This window comes from Thunnus albacares, chromosome 10 (assembly GCF_914725855.1).
Source record: "Thunnus albacares chromosome 10, fThuAlb1.1, whole genome shotgun sequence".
Classification (NCBI taxonomy): domain Eukaryota; kingdom Metazoa; phylum Chordata; class Actinopteri; order Scombriformes; family Scombridae; genus Thunnus; species Thunnus albacares.
Window position 1 is genome coordinate 19,329,302 of NC_058115.1, and position 22,135 is coordinate 19,351,436.

A 22,135-nucleotide genomic window follows, 5' to 3' on the forward strand; every position below is an offset into this window, starting at 1 on the left:
TGACAGTTTTATTGATCATTTACATTTTTTATATAAACATGTTTCAATTCCAACAGCGTCCTTTCTTGCTCTTCTCAAACACCCAGTTCGTCTTCAGTTCCTGTGCTGTTCCTTTATTAATTAAACCACAACATTTAGAACTAATTAACTTTTTCCTGTAGCTGACTTCCAGAGCTCTTAAGATGAAAAATAAAAAAAGTAAATAAATCTAGTCAGGGGCCCATATCTTAACTTCTTTAACATAACTAGATCGTCAAATGACTACATCAGTTTCCCCACACAGCACACTGAAAAAGCAAGACACCGCAGGGAATTGAACCCTGTCCCAACAGAGTCAGGAGTGCCACCACCGGAGTCTTTTGCTTTTTTTGTTGTTGCTGTATTAAAAAGGGCAAAAGCAAAACCTGGAGGAACAAATTTGTTCCTCCAGGAAAAGAAAGCCCGTGAACACCTGGCTGCTACATTATCTTGTCACCACATGGGGGATTTCTCTTGGTCACGAGGCTGAAACTAGAAGAAAGAGACAACTGGTTTCCCCCAATCCCCAGCATTTCCCAGAACGACACTGTATTGTTGCATGACCGATTCCACTGTATCCATATTTAACAAACCCAGGAGACCAGCATCTCTGGTGATACTCAAAGCCTTTGACAGGACTCACAGGTCAAACGAACTGCCAAGTTTACAGCTGTAACGGAAAAAAGAGAGACAGGACAATTTAAGCTGCCCCACCCCCCTCCCACATTAACCCCACACTTGTACCAAATGCTCATCCAATATGACAAATTATGCCAATATGGTTGTTTACCGCGTAACAGTATGTACCAGCTATTCTTCCTCAGTGATACTCAATTCTTCAAAGTATTTAAGGTTTTACCCCTAGAGGCTGGTTGTACCAAGTCATCCAATGACTCCCTGCAGAGGTTTAAGTCGCCTGGCTCAGTAGCAAGTTAAGCTGAGTGAGAAATCTGAAAGGAAGAGAGAAGAATGTTGCCCCACCCCCCCAAAAATCCCTGACCAAACACTACTGCAATGTTTTGACAACGACTTCATGAACACTATGTTGTGCGCATTACGTATAAAATGTTATGTAGAGCTGATGTGCATGCAACATGTTGAGTTACACATTAAAGCCATGATATGTTAAAGAAAAAAATCAAGGGAACCAAAATTACTTAACTTAGCACCCATGAGACTGAAGTGATGCAGTATTAGCGAGACAAGCTTGCAGCTCTTGATCTTAATGTGACTGGATTCTCAGTGTTCCATCACAGGTTAGGCCATCCCAGATGCCAAATAAAAGACAATCGTTTTAGGAAATTTGACCTGAGAAACCAAAGGGAAAAGAAAAAAAGGCACACACACAAACACACAGAGAGCGGGGCTTCTGCGAAGGACGTCAGGGGGGGGTTCAGATTTAAGCTCAAGCGCACAGAGGGGGGGGAGGGTTGGTACTTCATTCAGGGGCCACACTCATATTCGCTGACAGCTTCCACAGATGGCTTTGCATTCAGAGGCAGGCGAGATCGGAGTGGACAGACGAAAATGATCTGAAACAAAGAGTGATCTACACAACACACCCACCACACAATACTCAAAGATTCGAGTTCTACTCATCTTATGGGTTTTAAGATGCAAAGCAACAGGGCCCCTTGGCCAAAGAGGAATATGCTAGTAAAGCATTATTGTTACTGATGATTTGAGGTTAACATAAAGCCAGTTCCAAGATGTCATTTTGTCAACTACATTACAGAAGTTTAATTTGACAAATTAAGCCAACATCTTACTACACACTCCAGGTTAGATGACTTCACTCGTGCTTGAACCAGTCTTGCACTCTGATTTCTGTGAAGAGAAGTGCAGGGATACGCCCAACCAAAACCAATGCACAATAAACTACAGCAACACATTTGCGCTGCATGTCAGACCAAATTAAAGCTGCACCATGCACAGCTTTCCTCAGCTACTTAATTTGTGAAAACTTTCGCACAGTTGCGCGATTGCAAATTATTGAAGACAACATACTGACCTGCCGCTTACACAGTTGCGCAAGGGCTAGCAGCTGAGGACTAATTACTCCCATCTACATACATAAAACACAACCTGACTCCATTTGTTCAAACTGCATGTTGGTTGATTTCAAGGGCATGATGATTCCTGTGTTGTCCTAGTAGATAGCATTCTTCTTTTGGACTGTTCTGTAAGATCAAAAAGGCAGACAAGAAACACCCCTATGCCCCCCCACAGTATCGTAGAACTGACTATTGTTATCCTTACCCAAATGCTTTACTGCAGATAACGTCAGAATCAATGAAGGTCCATCAAATCTTCCCGTTATCACAAGAGACTCTTGTAAGAAAGCACAACAGTGCTATTTCTACTGTCAAGTATAGCAAGTTGCTTTCATTTCGAGAACAGGGCAGTTGAACCGATTCAAGATAAGTGACCGTTCTAGGGTTGAGAATTTTCTGCTTTCCAACATCAATATTTGATGGATTCAACTTATCTGCCTTCACTTTCCACTTTGAAAAGGATGTCATTCGAGCCCAGGTCACATCCGTGCGCTACAAAGCTCCAAGCTTTAGTCATACCTGAAAAAGCACAAGAAAAGCTCCCCCACACAAGCCCCCAAAAAGAACAAATGCATACCAAAACTGTATTCAATCACAACAAGCTATGCATTTATTATGCAGTAAGAAAATCCTTTACAGATAGTTCACTCATTGTATTGTCAATACAAGGCATAGTAACTAATTGCAAAGGAATTGCAATGGAGGCATTTTGCCAGACAATGAATGTTAAAGATAATGTGAACACATTTAGTGACCTTACGTGATGCTCGCTGCGCAAGGAAACTTGAACATACAATGAGTTAGGAGAGTTCCTGATGGTCTCGGGTATTGGAAAGCGCACAGGACACAGCACACTGAAAAAATGCAAAGGAAAAAGCCTCTCCCACAATACCCCTCCCCAAATACAATGAAGCAGTACAGAACTACAACACAATTACTGGCATTACAGCAATTAGAAGTAAAACTGCCTTAGTAAAGGACACAACTGAATGACTATGAATACAATTCACAAATGAAATCAAACTACTTTCCAGAAGAAGCATTTAAATACCGCAGGCCTGAACGCGAAGGATTCCTTCCTTATGAACTGAAGACTTGGACTTGAATGGAGAATTTTGAAGGGCGGGCCATTTAACTTTATCTGCAAGAGTCACAAATACAAAGCCCCCTCCCAACCCCACAAAGCAACTTGCAGCCTGTACAGAATTACAATGACTTCTAGTAAAGAGACTTGTTACCGCACTCCCTGGGAAAATAGAGCTTCTTGCTACACCAGGAGGCTATTTTTGAGGTTGCTATCCTGCGAGGCAAAGTGTCCACTTGAATCTTGTTGGTTGCACCTGGATGTTTCCTATTCAAGCCGTTTTGCGTTGGGTAACAAGGAGCTGTGAAGTCTAGGAAGAGACTGATTAACGCCCCACAACCCACCCTCCCATTACCCAAGATATGTGCATCAAACCCCATTTACAACACCTTCCAAATAGTGTAGAATTGATACATAGTGAATCTAATGGACTTATTGAACAATACCAAATACCTTCCTACATCTCTTAAAACCGCAGTTGATGCACATGATCCCGATCCATAGCACTACAGTAAATAAGATGAGCTCAACCGAGCGGCTAGCACAGGGGGGTTCTTTCGATGGGTCACCTTTAGGGGGCCAAGCCTGTGAAAAGAAGAACTCGAAACACGTTTTAGGTACCCACCCCCCACCCCTTAACCCAAAATTCTTTTGTAGTCAGGGTCAAATACTACTTCAATACATTTTTTTTGATTGCAAAACTACTGTATACTATACAGCATAGGCAATGATGACTTGATGTACAGGATAGTTACACCCACATGTACATTTCATGCATTAACTCACTGCTCGGGATAAGAGGTAGATGTAGCTGATTTGTACCAATGAGGCGCTGCTGAAGCACTGAAGGGTTGCTGTATACACTCAATCGGCCGCACAGGAGACCATCCACTCTCACACTCCAATGCTGAAAACTTCTCTGGGGTAGACCTATTGAACAACAAAGGACTGCCTCTCCCTCCGGCTGGGCAACTACTTCTGATTGCAGGGGGTAGAGAAGTCCCGATAAGACGTTCCTCTCGCCAGCACACTACCAAGGCATTCATGACAGCAGACACCACCACACTCATGTCAGCGCACAACAGGAGGGGTGACCACGGTACGAAACACTTTACACGGCTTGCCTGAAAAAGGGAAGAGAGAACTGTGCGAGAAATTGTGTTCTACAACAGTTGCTACTAGAAAGTAGTTAAAATAACTAAGTGCCTGAGAATGTTACAGAGATACCTCAACCCAAAATACAAACCAATCCCTTGCTTTTAACTTGAGAAGCTAGAAGACACTTGTGCGCCCCGTCCCACCCTCTCATCACTGGCTGGCTTGCTCGCTCGCTCTGGAACTGCTGCAACTGCGTCAGTGATGGCCACTCTGCGCTGCTACCCTGCCCTGCGCCTCTGGCTCCATCTGGTGTACCCTCGATGACTGCTGTTGCTGCTGCCTGCTCTTTTGGGCCCCCTCTGATCCTCCCTCCATGCCCTCTGGTCCTGTACTGCCTGGCTCCACTCTGGTCCTGTCCTGTCTGGCTCCACTCTGGTCCTCCCCGTGTCCCACGGCCTCGCTCCTCGCTGGTCCTGCGATCTTCCTCTAATAACTAAGTCCATTCTTCCTCACAATAACTAAGTCCATTCCTCCCCACGATAACTCAGTCCATTTTCCCCCGAAAAAAAAAAAAAAAAAATCTTCTGTCTTCACTAAAGTAAAGTAAAAAAAAATTTTTTTTTTTTTTTTTTAAAGTTGACAACTGAAAATGAAATCCATACAGAAACATCTAGCCTGTGGTTCCTTGAGCTACAGCTAGGGCTCTGGTAATATAAGCTGTGATTTCTTCCAAGCTGCTTTCTAAATCTGACTTTTTCCTCAGTTATTTCTTTGGTCAAAGCAAAGGTGATCACTTTCAATTTTGAACGTTATTAAGGCAAACGCATAATGCATAATGCCTGACACAAAGCCACTGAGTAGAACTCAAGTGATTAAAAAAAAAAAACAAAAAAAAAACTGCTTGATTGCATTCAAGGTTTTCTTCGCCCAAACAATAGCATAGACTTAAGATTGAGACCAGGACCTGGTCCGCGATTTTAAATAAACAAAATACTGATTTGCTTCTTTGGTTATTAGCAGAAATAATCTTGCTTCCTTTTATAGAAAAATTAGGTTTAACCCTTTTCTCTTCAGTCTACATCATTGACGTCCTCTATTTAGTCCGAGACTGGTGCCTCTGCACTCAATTGTTCATAACTTATTCAATGATAATTGAATTGGATCTGATGTTAACATCTGTTTAAATAATTAAAATGTTTTCTCGTTTTGTTTCTCTATTCATAACAGAGCTGCTCTGAATACTCGTAACTTTCTGATCTTCTGTTTTTTAAGATTGTCTGCCCCTTCTTGTCTTCGCCTCGTCAGCATCTGGCTTCACTGCCTTTGTTACTTTCAAAACAATCTTGTCAGTTACAACAGTAAACCGTGAACTGCCTATTTTGTTACTAAATACGTTTTTCCTCTTCTGTCGCTTTCTACCTTTCGACCTTTTACTTCGGGCTAACGAAAAATACAAGCGGTCGGTTGGTGTAGTTTTGTTGCCAGTGCTAACGGTTGCTAACCTAGCGGCTGGTAAAATCCTGACCACTCCCTTATAACCTCCGTCTAGTAACGCATAAGGAAAAAGATCGGCCATGTGACCGCGTCATTCAAATCAACCAATAGCCAACATTTGCAGGCTGCTACGTCACGGCTCCCATCTTGAGCCAACTGCCGTTGCTAACATGAAAATCAGAGACTTTGATTCGGTTCTTTAAAAAAAACATAACGTTAATCTTCTATACTGATAACTGTTTAGGCGCTGTTTTGACTGTTTGTTCACAGTACGACCACAGTAATATGCTAACAACGTTGACATTAACGTTAGTCTATATTTGGCTCGTTTAGCCTGACGTTATCGCCATAACTTAACAGTGACGATTCAAAAAAAAAAAAGAAAAAAAGCTTCGGTTTCGAGTGAAGGCCATTTTCACTTCAAGTTTGCCTGACGAAACTTGTCATTTTAGCAAAAAGACTTGCTGACTCTTCAACGTAAGATACGTATCTTGATAATGAAGCTAATGTATTTGCCTTCGAGACAGGGCCTCAGTTAGCGCTCATTGACTCCGATTAAAACACGCTAAATTCAAATATTTAACAATATCAAGCTTAGTAGATCAAATCTACTATCTTCGTTCCTAATAATCGAATCTTGAAGTACTAAAAAGAAAGAAAAACAAGGTCGGTTTAACCTGAGACGCCTTCTATCGAGCCGAATTCGTTTCAGTGCCGCTGTGTGAAGCAAATGGCGTCACTCGCTCAATTTATACTGTTTGAGTGATTCGACTACGGAGAGGGGAGGTATTCGTCCGACGAGAAACTAGTCCCACTTTCGCACGACCCAAACGCTTGCAAATGTTGATTGTGGCTGTAAAATCGAGTTCAAAAGAGCAAGCTTAACAAACTAATTTATGTGGGGAAATAAATTATATATAAAGTACTTTTAAACACAGCACTATAATAATACACACAAAGATACGTTCAAACTGACTTGGAAAGGCAACCAGTGAGGGGAGTTTGTGATTTTGTTATTATTAGTAGTTTAATGTAATATTTGAAAATATCTTAAACACAAACCAGTGAAGTAAAATACAATAAAAAGATGTATTTTCAACCCACTTTAGCTACACATGATAACATCAAAACAGCTGACGTCACACGGATGGCTGCGCGGCTTAATCTTGATATATGTGTAACACGGTCCTACAAACCGGATCAAACTAGAATGTGGTTGAATCGCCGGAACTACTTCTCCTTTACTGCAATGATACGCTGTTTGTGATTGACAAACAATAGAAAAACAGCCAGCTCATCTCCTTCTTTAACTTGGATGGCTTATGTTCAATAATGTGTTCTCTTATTTTGGTAGATTGTTTAGTAGTTTCATTAAAAGCTGCTGGTGCTTGCTGTATATTTAACAAGTTTCATATGTAGTTGTAAACCCATCTTTGACAGCCTTCATTGTTAGTCTATAGTCTTATGGCCCAGTTCATTCCGAACTTATGTTCAGGTTGATATTGGACTTACAGTGGTAGTGTTGGCTGAAAGTACATGATAAAACCAGAAATATCTAGAAACATCCAGAGCCAGAAAGTGTGTGGTGATGACAGGGTGGAAAATTACCAGTGCTGCAAAGGGAGTTGCTCCTGTTCAGCAGCAGAGGGAGCAGTGAGGATATGCAATCTGTCACGTCCCTCCCAAAACATGAAATCTCCCTATCCCTCCCTTTTGTTTTTATCCGCACTAGTTTTCAACATTGATTACAGTAGCTACCCTGGACAAGTCTGGGCAACCTCCCTTATGTAACTATCCTCATCAAAGCTCTATGCCATTGATCAGCAACAGTGTGGGGGAGTTGTCCTCTGGATGAGTTTCAGTTCCTCCCAACCTCCATGAATTGATCTCTTTCATGGTTGTTAAACAGGATATAGTCAGTCCACACACATTAGAGAGAGAGGCATCTTCTTTCATGTGATAACCTAGCTTAAGCTAAAACAAAGGCTTGTTTTGGCTGATCAAGACCTTGGTGTGATTTACTCATCAAAGTCATTATGAAGTGTTATAGTTCATAAATTAGTGTTATAGTTTTGAAAAGTGATTGTGTCAGTAATGTGAAATGTTAAAAATACCACTGCAGTCCTCTGTCACATGAGGCTATGTCATTTTATATCATAATTTGATGTGAGGTGAAAATCCAACCAGAAACTGTTAATTAATTAAATAACCTGAGAGTTAAGTAATTAAATAACCCAACAAAGAGGAATGTTTTGGCACCTCCAGCAAATTAAAAACCTGACAAATCAAAGTAGTTCATCACATTAATGCAAACATTTGAGAACAATGAAATATGACCAAGCACTCCTGCTTATTTGTAACATTAACACCAATGGTTTAATTCAATCAGAAATATTAAAGGGGATAGCTGCCACAGTATAACATAATCTCATAATATCCTCTCACAGTATATATGTAACCTATAGTCATTTAGCCCACCCCTTTTTAATGTAATTATTTAGGCCTTAGCCAGATGGTAGTTGGAAACTTTAAAATCAATGGGGCAACTATGGGCAGTTCAATAGCACCAGTGATGCTCATAGATGCTTTTTGTATATTAATAACAATTGCAGTGACAAAAAAAGTTTAGAAAAATGTCACACGAGATTACAGGAAGGTAACATAAACTTGAAGTGTAGTACTAAGCCACAAACGTGGGAAAAACTCCATATTGCAAGTTACATCAGTGGGTTAATTGAACCCTGTTATAGATCATGTTCCAAAGGGACCGGTTCGATTGTGTCCTGTAAAAGGACAAAGGTCTCACTCTTTTAGCTTGTTCAATGAGCTCCCAGCTGTTACATCAGGCGTGATGTCAAATCAAGCCAACATCCAGTAATTCATACATGCCTGCTCACGAGCCACGATTCCATTATTCTGCAGCCAGATGCTGAGGGAGACAAACCTATCCATGCAGGTAGATAGATACACAAAAATCCAACAACTGGATGCTTTGGAGATTTATCCTTTGAAGAGTTTATTGTGAGCACACTCTTTGAGGATTAAATTCCTTATTAGCTAGTTTAGAATATTATTCATTATTCAGATATTGTACCTATTTTCGTGGTCAGAATGACTGCAAACAGTCTAAAGTGATGATCTTTACAGCTGACATCAACAAACAGGTTGTAGCCTTACAGAGAAAAAGATTGCCAGAAAGACACTAGAGCTGCAGAGCAGACGAAACAGCTGAGCACCAACACGGATCCTCATCAGTGCCACCTGTGTAGTCAACCCAACCAAGACAGCATCGCCAGCCTGCCACCAGGAAAGAGACAGGTGATGGAGAAGTTTTTTAAGCCTGTTCACAGCCCCTCTGCCCCGGATGAGATCAAGCTGAAGAAGCACCACCACCACCACCATCATCATCATCACCATGACCCTCAGTCACACAGGTAAGATGATTCATTCCAGTCTGGCAGATTTATATTCATGTTTAATGGTACAAGACTTGAGAAATAAAATCCATGTACATTCTGAAATTGCAAGGATTCAACAATAATTTATTTGCAGTACAGAAATACCAGGAATTTTCCTTGATTCAGCTTTCAAAACAAGCAAAGACATTTATAGGCTATTCAGTAAAAAATCTAGTAAATAACATAACATAGACACTGTAACGGTGGGTGGGTTCAATAAAAAACCTAACCAATAAATAAAAATCTGATAAATAACATAAAACACAGACACTGTTATGATGACACTGCTATTCTGAGGGGGGAGTTAGGAGTGTTCTTGTGTCTGCTGGTTTTAATTGTCCAGTATCTCCTCCCAGAGGAGAGGGGCTGTAATATGTGGTGGCCGAGGCATGAGCAGTCGGCCAGGATGCCCCTGGCCTATTTCCTGGCCCTGGAGGTGTGGATGTCATGGAGGGAAGGCAGGCTGCAGCCAATGATTTTCTCTTAGTGGACGATTGCACTGCAGCCTACCTCTCTCTCTCTCTCTCTCTGAGGGGAACCAGACCAGTGTGGAGGTCAGGATGGACTGGATGATGACGGTGTAAAACTGCACCAGCATTCTCTGTGACAATTTGAATTTTTTGAGTTGCCTCAAAAAGCAGAGCCTCCGTTGAGCCTTTTTATAGATTGAAAGTGTAACATTCTCCCATTTGATGTCCTGTCCCAGAAGGGCAAGACAATGTTGTCTTTTCTAAAGTCCACTACCATCTCAACAGTTTTGGTGGTGTTGAGCTGCAGGTTGTTGGCACTGCACCAGGATGCCAGCTGCTGTACCACCTGCTTGTAGGCCAACTCATCACTTTTATGGATGAGGACAATCAGTGTTGTGTGAGAAGTTTGATGGAGGGGTTGGTGGAGGTGCAGTCATAATTGTAAAAGGTGAATATGAGGGCAGAGAGCACACAGCCCTGCAGGGGGTGGAAGGATTGCTGGATGGCTCAAGGGTGTGAAGTGGAAGGCAGGGTGATGGGGGAGCAGGCTTAGACTTAGACTGAGAGGTCATTTGCAAGGTGATAATCGTCCAAGTAGTAAAGGGTTTTCTTTTTGTAGTTTGTAATGATCTGCACTCTGCAGTCCTCTCCAGACAGCAGATGGGTCATTGGATGCTGATTTTTCTTTCAGTTTCTGGGAGTGTTTCTGTTTGGCCACTCTGATGGCCTTCTGACATGTGTATTTGGACTGCAATCCAGAATCCAGGCAGGCCTGTGGATCCTGTGTAGCTGTGGTGGTCCATCTCTTTGCCGTTGACACTACAGGCTTTGCAGATTTTAGAGGTTTTTTTTAGATTTGGTTAAAAGTTGCAGCTTGGCCATTTTGTTTGAAATGTAGTGTACGTTTGACAGACAAATTGTCAGTAAAGGTGTCAGTATGATTCCCAATTGAGAAGCAATAATCAAAAATTCAGGGCATAGATCTGGGAAAACATCATCTTATGTTAAGAAGTTCTTCTCATGCAAAGGTAACTCTTGTTGGTTCAGTAGAAATAGTACAAATATATATATATAAATAAAAACACAAAATAGAAGAGAGCTGAACTGCCGCAGCCGTTCGTGGCGGCCTCATGTTTTGTCTACTTCCATTTGCCATTATAGAACAAAGGCTGTTAATAAAGACAACTTCATTTAGTGAGCCACCTTTTGAAATCAAACATACAGAAGCTGAAAGTGGTTATAAGTTACAAATGTGCAGTTATGTGTACATTTAATGCTGACTGATGCAAAGATATCATTAAAGTTGCTCAATTCCCTGTGTTCTCGTGTTGTAGGTACACAATGTTTGATGACACCGACAGAAATACAGATGAAAGCCATGGGCACCACCGCCACCATCAACATGGTCACTATGTCCATGACAGCCCTCACCGTGACACCCACCATCGCCATCAAACACGGCAATTTCACCACAGCGAAGAGGATGAGATACTTTACAACCACGACACTCCTGTGACTCTTTCTAGGGCCTCTTCCTCTTCTCTGTCTTCATCCTCTTCCTCCTCCTCTTCCTCCTGGTACACAGAGGCAAGTGCAAACGATCCCTTTTCTCTTCGTCACGCTGAGCGGCCACAGCATTCTTTGTCCTGCTCCAACATCTCAGATGTGCGCAGGGGTTTCCGGGAAGATGATAGCAGCGAGCCTGTTGTCTTTGCCACCATCAAACATGGCAGCAATGGCACTGGTTGTAGTCAGTCACATGGGAGCTCACAACAGAGGGGAAAGTGTGGTTTTTCTCCCCTTGACCGAGGTCACAGCAGGAGTGAAGAGGGCCTTCTGCAGGGTAATGAAAGTGATCAGGGAGGAGAACAATCCAGGGTACCCCACATGAACTATGGACCTCTGTATAAGACAGCTAGTTTGAACCGAAGCCTGGCTTTCAGTGAGGAGGACATTGTGTTAGGAGTCTCCAGAGGCCCAAAGAGAGCAGTGTCCTCCAGCCAGCTTCCCAGCAAAGGAATCCTCAAGAATAGGGACCCTCGTGGAGACATCCGCAAGGCGAAATCAATGGAGGTGTTGTCCCCAAGAGTTGCTAAAGGACAAGATCCTAGTGGACAGAAGGGGAAAGGGGTCGATCAAGCCGTGGTAGAGCAAGCCAGGGCAAATTTTGTGCAGGGAAAGTTGCAGTTTTCAGCCTTCCTGGATGAGATAACCAAACAAGTTATAAGTCCATCAGATCTCAACATCTTAGGTGTGAACAAAGATAAAACAACCGGCAAGAGCGTTGCCTCAGCCCAAACACATGGCCCAGTCAAGCCTCAGCTCCCACCTAAGAAGCACAGAGAGAGTTCAGGTGAGGAGAGGGAGCAGCATCCCAAACAGCACAGCCGACAGGAGAAAGCAGCTCGCAACAGCTCTCGGAAACAATCGGACTGCTCCAATCCTGATAAACTGATCTCATATGGGGCTAGGAACCACCATGGTAGCCCTCCACCTAGTCACTACCCTAACTCCGCCAGCCACAATACTCACCATGGTAGCAACCGTAAAGACAGGAGGCCGTCACCCACTGGCAGCTCCACGTCAGGGGACAGGTATGGCAGGTGTGGCCCTCATCTAACTGATGGAACCAGCACCAGCCCTGAACCCATCCAGCCCAAACAACGGCACCACCGCAAACACCAGACGACCACCTCTCACAGCCCACATCCTCATACCCAGCACTTCCCTCAGCCGCAGCCTCACCAGGCGCACCCTGGTCCTGGGCAACGAGGACCAAGCAACTCCCCTCCATCTTCAGCCCAGGGTGCAGGACCAGGCCCCGGATCTGAGTCTTCATCCTGTAAATCAGATTCATCCAGGACCAGAGATACAGCCTCCACAGCTACCAGTCACAGTTCAGAGCAGAGTGGTCGACACCATTCGCAGCATGTGGGGCACTCCAAACAACACAGGGTAAGTTGACTTAAACAGTGTTTTTGCTGTTTGTTAGAATATGATATCACAAGACAGGAAAGATTTCAGGCCTCACATTATTAATCTGAAAGGAAAATGTCACAAACACAACATAAATAGCTTAATTCAGAAAACATTTATGAAAACATGTATTGGTTGATAACATGGTTGTAACTACTCTAAAAACAGCAAATGTAATTATCTTAATGTTACACAATTGGATTATTTGACAAATAAGCTTATCTGTCTAGCGTTGCTTGGTCAGCTAATATAATTTTTATATTATTTTTTATTTTGTATTTATATTATATGTCCTTTAAGATATCCATCAAATAAACCAATCAATTTGAGCAACACATAGAGAACACATAGAGAAACCTTACTGCTAAAACAAAAATGGTTTTCAATGGGATATTTGTGAGAAATACATGAACCTTTGAAATATTTATTGCTTCATGATATGGGAAAATGGGCAACCAAAACCTGCAACATGACCTCTTCATGTTCTATCTTATACAACTATAATGAGTGTTTCCTTGTACATTGTACTGTACTTTGGCCTTATCATGAGTCATGCTCCTTTAAAAGAACTCTGGTGAACTGGATGAATCATGAGCCTAATTGTAAAACAGGTCAGTTATTAAACTCATAGAGACACAGCACTGCACTGAAGGGAAGGTATAGAAAGAGTAGGATGAGCATAACAAATGGAGTGTTGCTCCTCTTTTGCAGAGGCAGTGTGGCTGAGTCACTCTGTGTGGGATGGGTCCAATGCTGCGCACTTCAAGCTGAGTCATACATCAGCAATGCAGCAGACGATAGTCCTGTGCTTTTAGGGGAAACTTGTTTGGAGAACTATTTTATTCATCGATTTAAATGGATATTGTTTCTTTACAAGGCTGAGCTGCTGTATGTTCTATGAATCGACTGTGTAGGCTGAGAGACTAACAATACACATCAACAGAGATAAATCTGTAGCACATACCAGCAACCAGCCAGCACTATGCAGAATGTGAGAGAGAGTTGGGTGGATAAGAGTTAGTATCACGTTGCTCTTATGTAAGTATCTGTGCAGGCTTACACTCTTATGTACTAATAAACACACACAACATTACATAACTTCGCCTTTTTCCGTGTGGGCACTGTGCAGGATACGGTCTCACTTGGGTTGCCTGGTTATGGTTCAGTCAAATAACACACACACACACACACACACACACACACACACACACACACACACACACACACACAATACAACTCACACACACACACAAAAAAAGAAAGCACCCCCCCCCCACCCATGCCCCAGGCACATTAACACACGTTAGCACTAGGGACATTCGCTGTTGGTTATCAGCACTCAATCAATGCGATTATGCATCCGTAACACACGCACACACACACACACACACACACACACACACACAGACGAAAAGAAAAATCCTGGCTACAGTTTAGCTTCACAGAACTAATCGATTCCGGTAGACTCCATTTCCGGGAGCAGATCTGCCATAACTCAATATTTTATTCAATTTGTCATGTCCCCAGTAATGGACTGGCGACCCATCCTGGGTGTAGTCTCCCTTTTACACAGTGCATGCTAGGCCAGGCTCCAGCCTCTGTAAGACTGAACAGTAAGAAGTGGATATAAAAATGGATGGATGGTTGTCATGTCCTTATTCTTACTCACTTATTGTTCTCTATATACTGTATGTTTTATACTTTGTATGCTTTTTCATCCAGCAGGCCTGAACAGCCAGTGTCACATATATTTTTATTATATTATTATTAAATTATTTGTATGTTCATGTGTATGTTTTTCATAGTTTTTTACTTCTACCAGCCCACTGCAATTCAAATGAAACTATGACAATGAGGTTGAAGTGATGACTATCAACAAAGGCACTCAAGGAGTGTTCACATTTATGTTGGGTAAACAATGAAGAGCTTGTCCTCCACTTTAATCTTGGAGGGGGAATTACACAAAAAGGGCAACATGAGTGTTACACAGTTAATCAGATGAGGATGTAAATGCTCTCAAATTAAAGCAGAAAGTCATTGTTTCATTTTCAATTCAGTGTGCTGGAGTACAGAGTCAAAATGAAACTTGCACTGCATTTGTGCTCTGTATGAAAAGCCAACTAGGCTTGTACAACTTCCTCTTATCTTTCTTTTGTTATTTTTCTAGGACACGCTGTGTGACACTGACCACCTTCAGTAAGTGCTCTCTGTCCACCCACTTCACATTTGCCTTTCATACATTTCTCCCTGTCTCATTCTGTTGTCGGTCTTTCTCGTGATGGGTCAGTGGCTATTGAGCGCTCTAATGACAATCCTCTCTCACTCCACTACTGTTTTAACAGGAAGACGTGTGACCATCATTTGAATGTTGTTAGCATGAGCATATGTGACAGGAAAAAGGGTTGGACAAAATAACATAAATACCAAATGCAAAAGGAGTTTAACTTTAAAATAACTCTAATTAAATTATAAATAATAATATTATAATTTTAATTAAATAAATATTTAATTTCATGCTAGTAGTATTTGCCAACTTCCTATATATTGTATGTGTCCACCTACACAGACTGTTCCCTTTGAAATGTGAAATATTTTTGTCAGGTGAAACTCAGATAGGAATTATGTGACGTCATCAAACTACATCCACAAGTAAGAATGATAAAGGTGTAATTTGTCCCGCCCTTATAAGGTGCAACAAAGCTAACAGGGTGTGAAAGATTTGTCAATCAGTCTGTACGCAGGTCTAACCAAGCACAATAAGTGAAAACACGTGTGTACCATGGGTGTGAGGGGCCATCATGTATCTTTATAGTAAAAAAAACCCTATCTGCCCATGCTTGGGATAATGAATAGATTCTCAAAATGGAGGTACATGAGAGAAGGCCTCATTTTGAATGTTATTACTGCCAAATAACTGGGCCTGGATTTCAGACTTTATTAAAGTAATAGACCAAAAACAGCATTTCTTTAAAATATTCATCCAGATCCACACAGCGTACACCCCTAAATCATCTCAGGAATAAATATATTCTGTGACAAAACTCCATCTCCCATCATCCCTCTGTGTTCAGGGCACTGCAGGAAGAGAATGCGGATCTTCACCAGAACTTGCTGCAGACGGTGGTCTGCATTGAGAGCCTGGAGGCAGAGTTGCAGAGAACCAGGGACGAGCTTAGTCATGTCAAGGAGAAGTATAAAAGGTTTGTGATCATAATCAGAACAAAACTCAACATGTCCTGCTTATACACAAGTACTTTTATGCACAAATAAGTATTTAAGATCACAAGAATTTCGTTCACATGTAGGATAACATGACGTGTGCTCACATACTGACGCCATAGAGAGTCACTTCCAATTCATATCCCCTGTTAATCAATAAAAATCGATCAAATCAACCTATAGCTTTCTGTAGCAGTTTCTATAGATCAATTGATCCATGGAACATACTGGATGACAACAGTAGAGTAACAGCACATGCTGCACATTTGCCCCTGTGCAGGTTTGTGGGTGTTTAGGTCTTGTAGTGACCCATTTTCCTAAGCCAACAGAGACACAGAGTCAAGGCATCTGTCCTGTCTCTTCACACTCACCAGTGAGAGTCTTGTTCTGATCTGGGCCCTGTGAGGCCTGTATTTAGCACCAAACAACTGCCTACCCGGCACATACCTCACATTCTTCAATAGACTGGAGCAACTGGGGTGAATGGTCACCTCACACTGGGCTCCAGTTTGGTGCCAGTTGTTTCACATTTGTTAGCAGAGTTTGTGGTTGCAAGCTGACCTCACAAACAACTGTCTTTGAAGATAAAATAATGGCATGGTGATAGAGTGGTAGTAACATGTCTCATATTACAGAATTTGAAAAAAAATCCCAAGTTTCATGGGTGTCTCTTCTTTTGATTTGTCCTGTAGCCTTTTGGAGACACACACTGGGACCAAGCAGGCCAATAATCTGCTGGGGGAGCACCTGCACATAGCGGTGAGAAAACTTTCAGGGAGATTTAGATGGGAAACCCCAGGCAAAATAACACAAAAGTGATCTTATCTTGTACCAGACTAACAATAGTCACATCCCCCTATGTACTTTCATGTAAATGTAACCTTTTCTGTGTGTGGGTGTGTGCAGTCAGAGAGCCTGTCCAGTGAGAGGAAGTACCTGCTAAACCGCGTGTCCCAGCTGAGCTCAGAGCTGGAGGACGCCCACAGGACCATCGCTGCCCTGGAGAACATTAATGTGAGCACACTGCCATCTACTGGACACCTGTGTGCACATACACACACACACACACACATCCACAAACAGTAGATACAGACATATTGTAAACATTTTAACCGAATGCATTATTGGGATGAATTTTTCTTCTTTAATCCTGGTTTTGGCTGATAGTTTCTGTCTTTGACATTTAATATCATAAAACCACATCTTCCTGTGTCCTTACTTTAGGAAAAAGCTATGTTTCACACACAGCTATGTTTACTTTAGCACCTGTGTTTGAACCTGCGTTTGCACAGCTGCTCCTCATATCTCAAGCTGAGCCCCATCACACTCAGGTCAAGATGATAAGTTATGAAACACATTTTTTTGTGCATCCTAGAGATGCGTGTGAAAGCATGGATGAATTATTTAACAGGCCTTCTCGGCAGAATCCTAGAGGCCCTTTGGGGCCCCCAGACTGTTATTAACAATTTGTCACTGGAGAGACCACTGGAGAGTCAAAAGTAGATATATCCTGGTCACATTTTTTGCTCTTGATCCTTTAATAGTTTAATAGATCCAGTTTTTTGAGTAACTGCTGATATTCACTTTTGTTAGCCTATTTGTTTTTTTTTTCTCCGACATAATACAGTGAAAATTAAGCCACAGCAAGCCTACATTAAAATTTGTAAGGCAATTTAAATATGTTAGCTGAATAACTCTACTTTAAAAATCTTGAGCATGAACAAAATACAGTACAGAAGTTCAACTGCAGTTTTCAACCAACAGCAGCACTTTACACATGGTTGACCTGCAAAATGTCACTAAAAAGATGTAAAACAACGTGGAGCGATGCAGGGCAAGGACAAGAGGAACGGAAGGTAGAAGTTGGCATTTTACGTGTCTGTGCCAAGGCACCCACAGCTCATAATCCGCTGTGTCGAGTGTTATAACTGATTACGTACTCCAGCCCTGAAATGACACTGTAGGCCAAACAAGTATTTCAAAAAATGAGATGATCACATCTTAATGATCAATCATAGAAAACTCTTAGGAGTGTATAAAGTGATGTTTCTTCTTCTTTTGTTTGGATTCAATTCAGAGTTTATGTTTGTTGTCTCAAACCCTAGGTGCCGTGCTTGATAAAGGATTTATTGGAGAAGCACTTTGATTCAGCTGAGGCCATACAGAAGTTTCTGACAACTCCCACTCCGATCAGCCACTCTGCCACCTCTCCACAAGGAGACAACCAATCCCATGCTCCTAAAGTAGAAGAGACAGCACATGATTGGTTGACAAAAGAGGCAGGTCCACAGAGGGTCACAGCCTTCATGCCATTTAAACAGGGGGTGCCGACAACAGGAACTGAAGGCTGTCACTCAGGCCAGCACGATGCCAGCCACAGCCCGCCTTTCTCTGTGGCAGCCATCAGCACTGCAATCTATAAGAAAATGGCTGACAGTTACGCTGCCAGACCACAACCTCTCTATCCCCAATGCCAACAGCAACCTTCCCAGGGCACTAACCATACCGATGCCCCCCCAAACCTTCCGCAGGCCCATGTGGGTGGTGACAGCTGGGGTGGGAAGGGAGGGGTAGAGGTTACGCTTTTGGAGCAGGATGTTGTGGATGTGACCTCCATGACAGCCCAGCAGATCCTGGATGATTTCCTGCAGCAGCTGCAGGCCCATAAGGAGGCTGGTGGAGGGAAGGAGCAGAAGGGCGGGCAGCAGTGGGCGGAACAAGCAGGCAAAGTGGCAGACTGACAGTCATCCAACAACATGAATGTATATTCTGTCTCAGAGAAATATGGAAATATGGAGTTGCTCATATGTATATATCATTGCTGCTTTTTGGGCTTGTATATAATGTACTTTTAGTTTATCCATGGAGTGTTGAGAGGATTTCATTAACCAGACAGAAGAATATTATTTCTTGCATAATGTTGAAATATAGAGATTGCCATAAATTGAAGGTACAAGATTTTCACACCCACACAAAAAAAGGAATTGAGAAAAGAAAGCAAAGAAAAAACATTTAACATTGGAGTAAATACATTAAAATGATTTTAGCAATTAAATGATTAAATATTTTAAAATTTGAACATGAAGTAGTAGAAAAGACAAATACAATTATAGAAAACTATTTAATAAATATGCTATTTTTCCATTTAGGCAGTAATTCTTATAACATGTCATTTACTGCCTGTTCCCTGTCACCCTGTAATTTCCTCCTAAATGAACATATAATGGCTTCATTCACTGTGTCATACAAAGTCCCTACTGTAGCAGAATATGGCCTCTATGTTTAGTAGCTCCCTGTGTGGAGAGTTGAAATGACCAAAACATCCAACATTATCTATGACAATAGACATCAAGTGTGAAGATGTGAAAAATCTACTTAAAAAGACTTTTAAAGACATGTAAAAAGAAATGAATACATTTTTTTGAAACAGAAACTGTTCTCCATTTCAGTAGTAAGTTCAACAGCTACAGTTGGCCTATTAGATTTACTTATACAATGAAAGTCAAGATTTTTGAAAACATAAGACACCAAGGATATTGAATTTTTTTAAAAAGGGTTTTGAGGTTAGCATAAAGTGTTATTCAACACTGTAGCCTCTTATCAGGGATTATCACTTATCACTTTTTAAAGTAAAATACATGTCATGTGATGTGATTGTGCTACCACCTACTATAATTCAATAGATGACTCTTGAATTAGACAAAGACTGAATGAACCTTTTCAGATCCAGTACAGTGCTTAGAGACCCTGCAAGCAATGCATCTCTTTTCAGACACTTGAGTGAGTTTATAATAGTCAACAGCAGCCTGTTGTACCATCAATGTCAGTGTCAATAAGAAAAATGTTTTTCAGCTTTTTAAAATTTTAAAATTCAACCGTGAGAGTAACCTCTAAAATTTCTTTTTTACAAACTTAATAATCCATTTTGTGTTTCCTTGTGTTGTTTGCACTGTACAATTGTGAAAAATGACACTTTAGAAAACCACACTTTAGAATTGAAAGCAGATGGTGAATGATATCTAACTGAAATTAAATTTTACATTTTAAAACATTTTAAAATAATTAACTCTTTTATGTGAAATATAACTTTAAGTTAGCAGAAAATGATAAATTTAATATTACTGTACATGCAGAGAATTGTGTAAATATTGATTTTCTCTGTGTAAATGTATATATGATACATAAAATGTGCTGGTCCTTCCTTACTGAAACGGTATGTTTCCTGAGTAGATGTTGTGAGCTGTTGTAGAGGGAAGAATCAAAATGTATAGTTAAAAGACATTAAGTTGTAATATTGTGTAGTATTGTTATAATGTCAGCTGGATAGAGTGCAGCAGCAGCATAGTAATGTTATTTTTTATCTGTATAGCCACCAATCCCTCATCAGATATGATTTCTGCCCGCCCACATCAACTCAATATGTAATTGTACCGGTATAACTGTTCTAACAATAAATATAATAATATTTAATTAAAGCAATATCTCAGATTACACAAGTCTGTTCATTATTTTTTTATTTTCTTATTCTCTTTCTTCTTGTAAACCTCAAATGTCATAAGGAGTAATGATTCTTCATATAACATACAGACGTTATTGCTCATATTATTGCTCGTTATTGTTCTCAAAGCCTCAAAGGATAGGTTCACAGTTTTTCAAGTCTGTCTTAAAACAATAGTCAGGTGCCCAAATGAACACTGTAATGCTCTCTGTAATCATTCCTCCTGTCCATACTGGCCATTAAAAGATCCCCTCCTATAATTAAGTTTATCTGAAGATAATATGAAGCTTCAGCAGTCTGAGTTAGTCAAATAAAGTAGCTATCTTCCAAAGTTACAGTCTTTGTAGTAAAAAACTCTGTGTCTCGACGGACAGTGTTTTCCTGTTGAGCTGTGGTGGAAGTATAGTAACAAAGAGGGACTTTGGCACTAAAAAGCAACTTTGAAAGATATCTACTTGATTTGACTAATTTGGATGGCTGAAGCCTCAAATTAGCTTCCAATAAACTTTAAATACATTTAAATACCTCCACAAGAAGGAGGCTTGTGGACCTTTTCCCCCATCACTTACACTGTAAGAGCATTATGAAGGGATCTCTTAATGGTCAGTATGAACAGAAGGAATAATTACAGCAAGAAAAATGTGTGTTAGTCTTCATTTGGGTTCCTGACTATTGTTTTACGACAGACTTGAAAAGTTGTGATCCTATCCTGAGTATGGTGCAAGAATGAAAAGCTGGGAATCTCTGACTCATTACCAACTATCCTCTTGGATATCCGCACCAAATTTAATGGCCATATAGTCGGAAATTGTCAAGATATGTTTCTCTTATCAAAATGTCTGATGGACAGATTAACTGAAAAACGCCACCATCTCTGCCACTAGAGGGAAAACAAGTTTGCTCATTATGCCAATATAAGCAAGCTTCTCAATCTCACTATTAAATTACCTTCCCGGAAATGTTATGTGATGCTAACGCTAATGGTGTAAAAGAACCTTAGTGGACAATCTAGAGTTATGGTGTGAGAGTTTGTTTGGTTTGGTGCTTTGTTAGAGCTGGAAACATGAGACTGGCTCCGACTTAACTATAGCTCAAACTCAAGCGGTCATAAATACTTATAATAACAGTCTAATCCTATAGATCCAGCCCCACCAAGCTCCCTCACTGCATCACATGCTTTTAATCATCCTCTACAAGCATAATTCTCCTCTCCATTGCATTACTTTCACTTTACATGAAATAGCCCCTGCCTGACTCCTCGTCAGAGTCTCAGGGATCATTTTGGGGGACAATATTTACTCCATCTCAGTCCATAGATGAATCAATGAATATCTTTGCTGCGGAAAAGGAAGTTATCTTCATATGGTTTACTCCCTTTTCAAGACATTAACCCAGAGATTCTTTGAAAAAGAAAGATGGCAATTTACAGTTGGTTGTTTTGTTAATGTAATGTCCCACCATGCATAACCAGAAAGTAAATTATCAGCTGTGTTAACTTAAAACTAATTTAGTTTGGATGCAATTGGGTTGGGGAAAGTACAGTGAGTTAGTTGGATTCTGGTTGAAACGAGATAAGAGGAGACTTCATTACAGGTCAGCTGTAACATTTGCCATTGTTTGAAGTCAAACATGGGACTTCTGGAGCTGTTTCAATGTGTTTGTCCCCCTCATCTCTTTCTGCATATCTTTGCCTTATTAAACAATAAAATATTCAGTACTGCGGACTATAAATTAGATTAACTTGCAAGGTTACCCACATTCCCAGT

The 22,135-nt window shown here is 41.1% G+C and overlaps 1 protein-coding gene across 1 annotated transcript; it reads left to right on the top strand.

Moving 5' to 3' along the window:
- The first annotated feature begins 29 nt into the window (after positions 1-29).
- Positions 30-20,342, top strand: si:ch211-276i12.4. Its single transcript, XM_044364209.1, has 7 exons — positions 30-9,182; positions 11,011-12,631; positions 14,820-14,848; positions 15,724-15,852; positions 16,564-16,630; positions 16,778-16,885; positions 17,977-20,342. Exons 1-7 carry the CDS (start codon positions 9,070-9,072, stop codon positions 18,610-18,612), a joined length of 2,703 nt encoding a protein of 900 aa, XP_044220144.1. The 5' UTR covers positions 30-9,069; the 3' UTR covers positions 18,613-20,342.
- The last annotated feature ends 1,793 nt before the right edge of the window (positions 20,343-22,135 follow it).

Excerpts from the sequence above, each read along its gene's own strand:
- si:ch211-276i12.4 (XM_044364209.1), top strand. The coding sequence starts at position 9,070 with ATGGAGAAGTTTTTTAAGCCTGTTCACAGCCCCTCTGCCCCGGATGAG. Across the intron at positions 14,849-15,723 it reads TGTGACACTGACCACCTTCA|GGCACTGCAGGAAGAGAATG; the intron begins GTAAGTGCTCTC and ends CTCTGTGTTCAG. Across the intron at positions 16,631-16,777 it reads GGGAGCACCTGCACATAGCG|TCAGAGAGCCTGTCCAGTGA; the intron begins GTGAGAAAACTT and ends GGGTGTGTGCAG.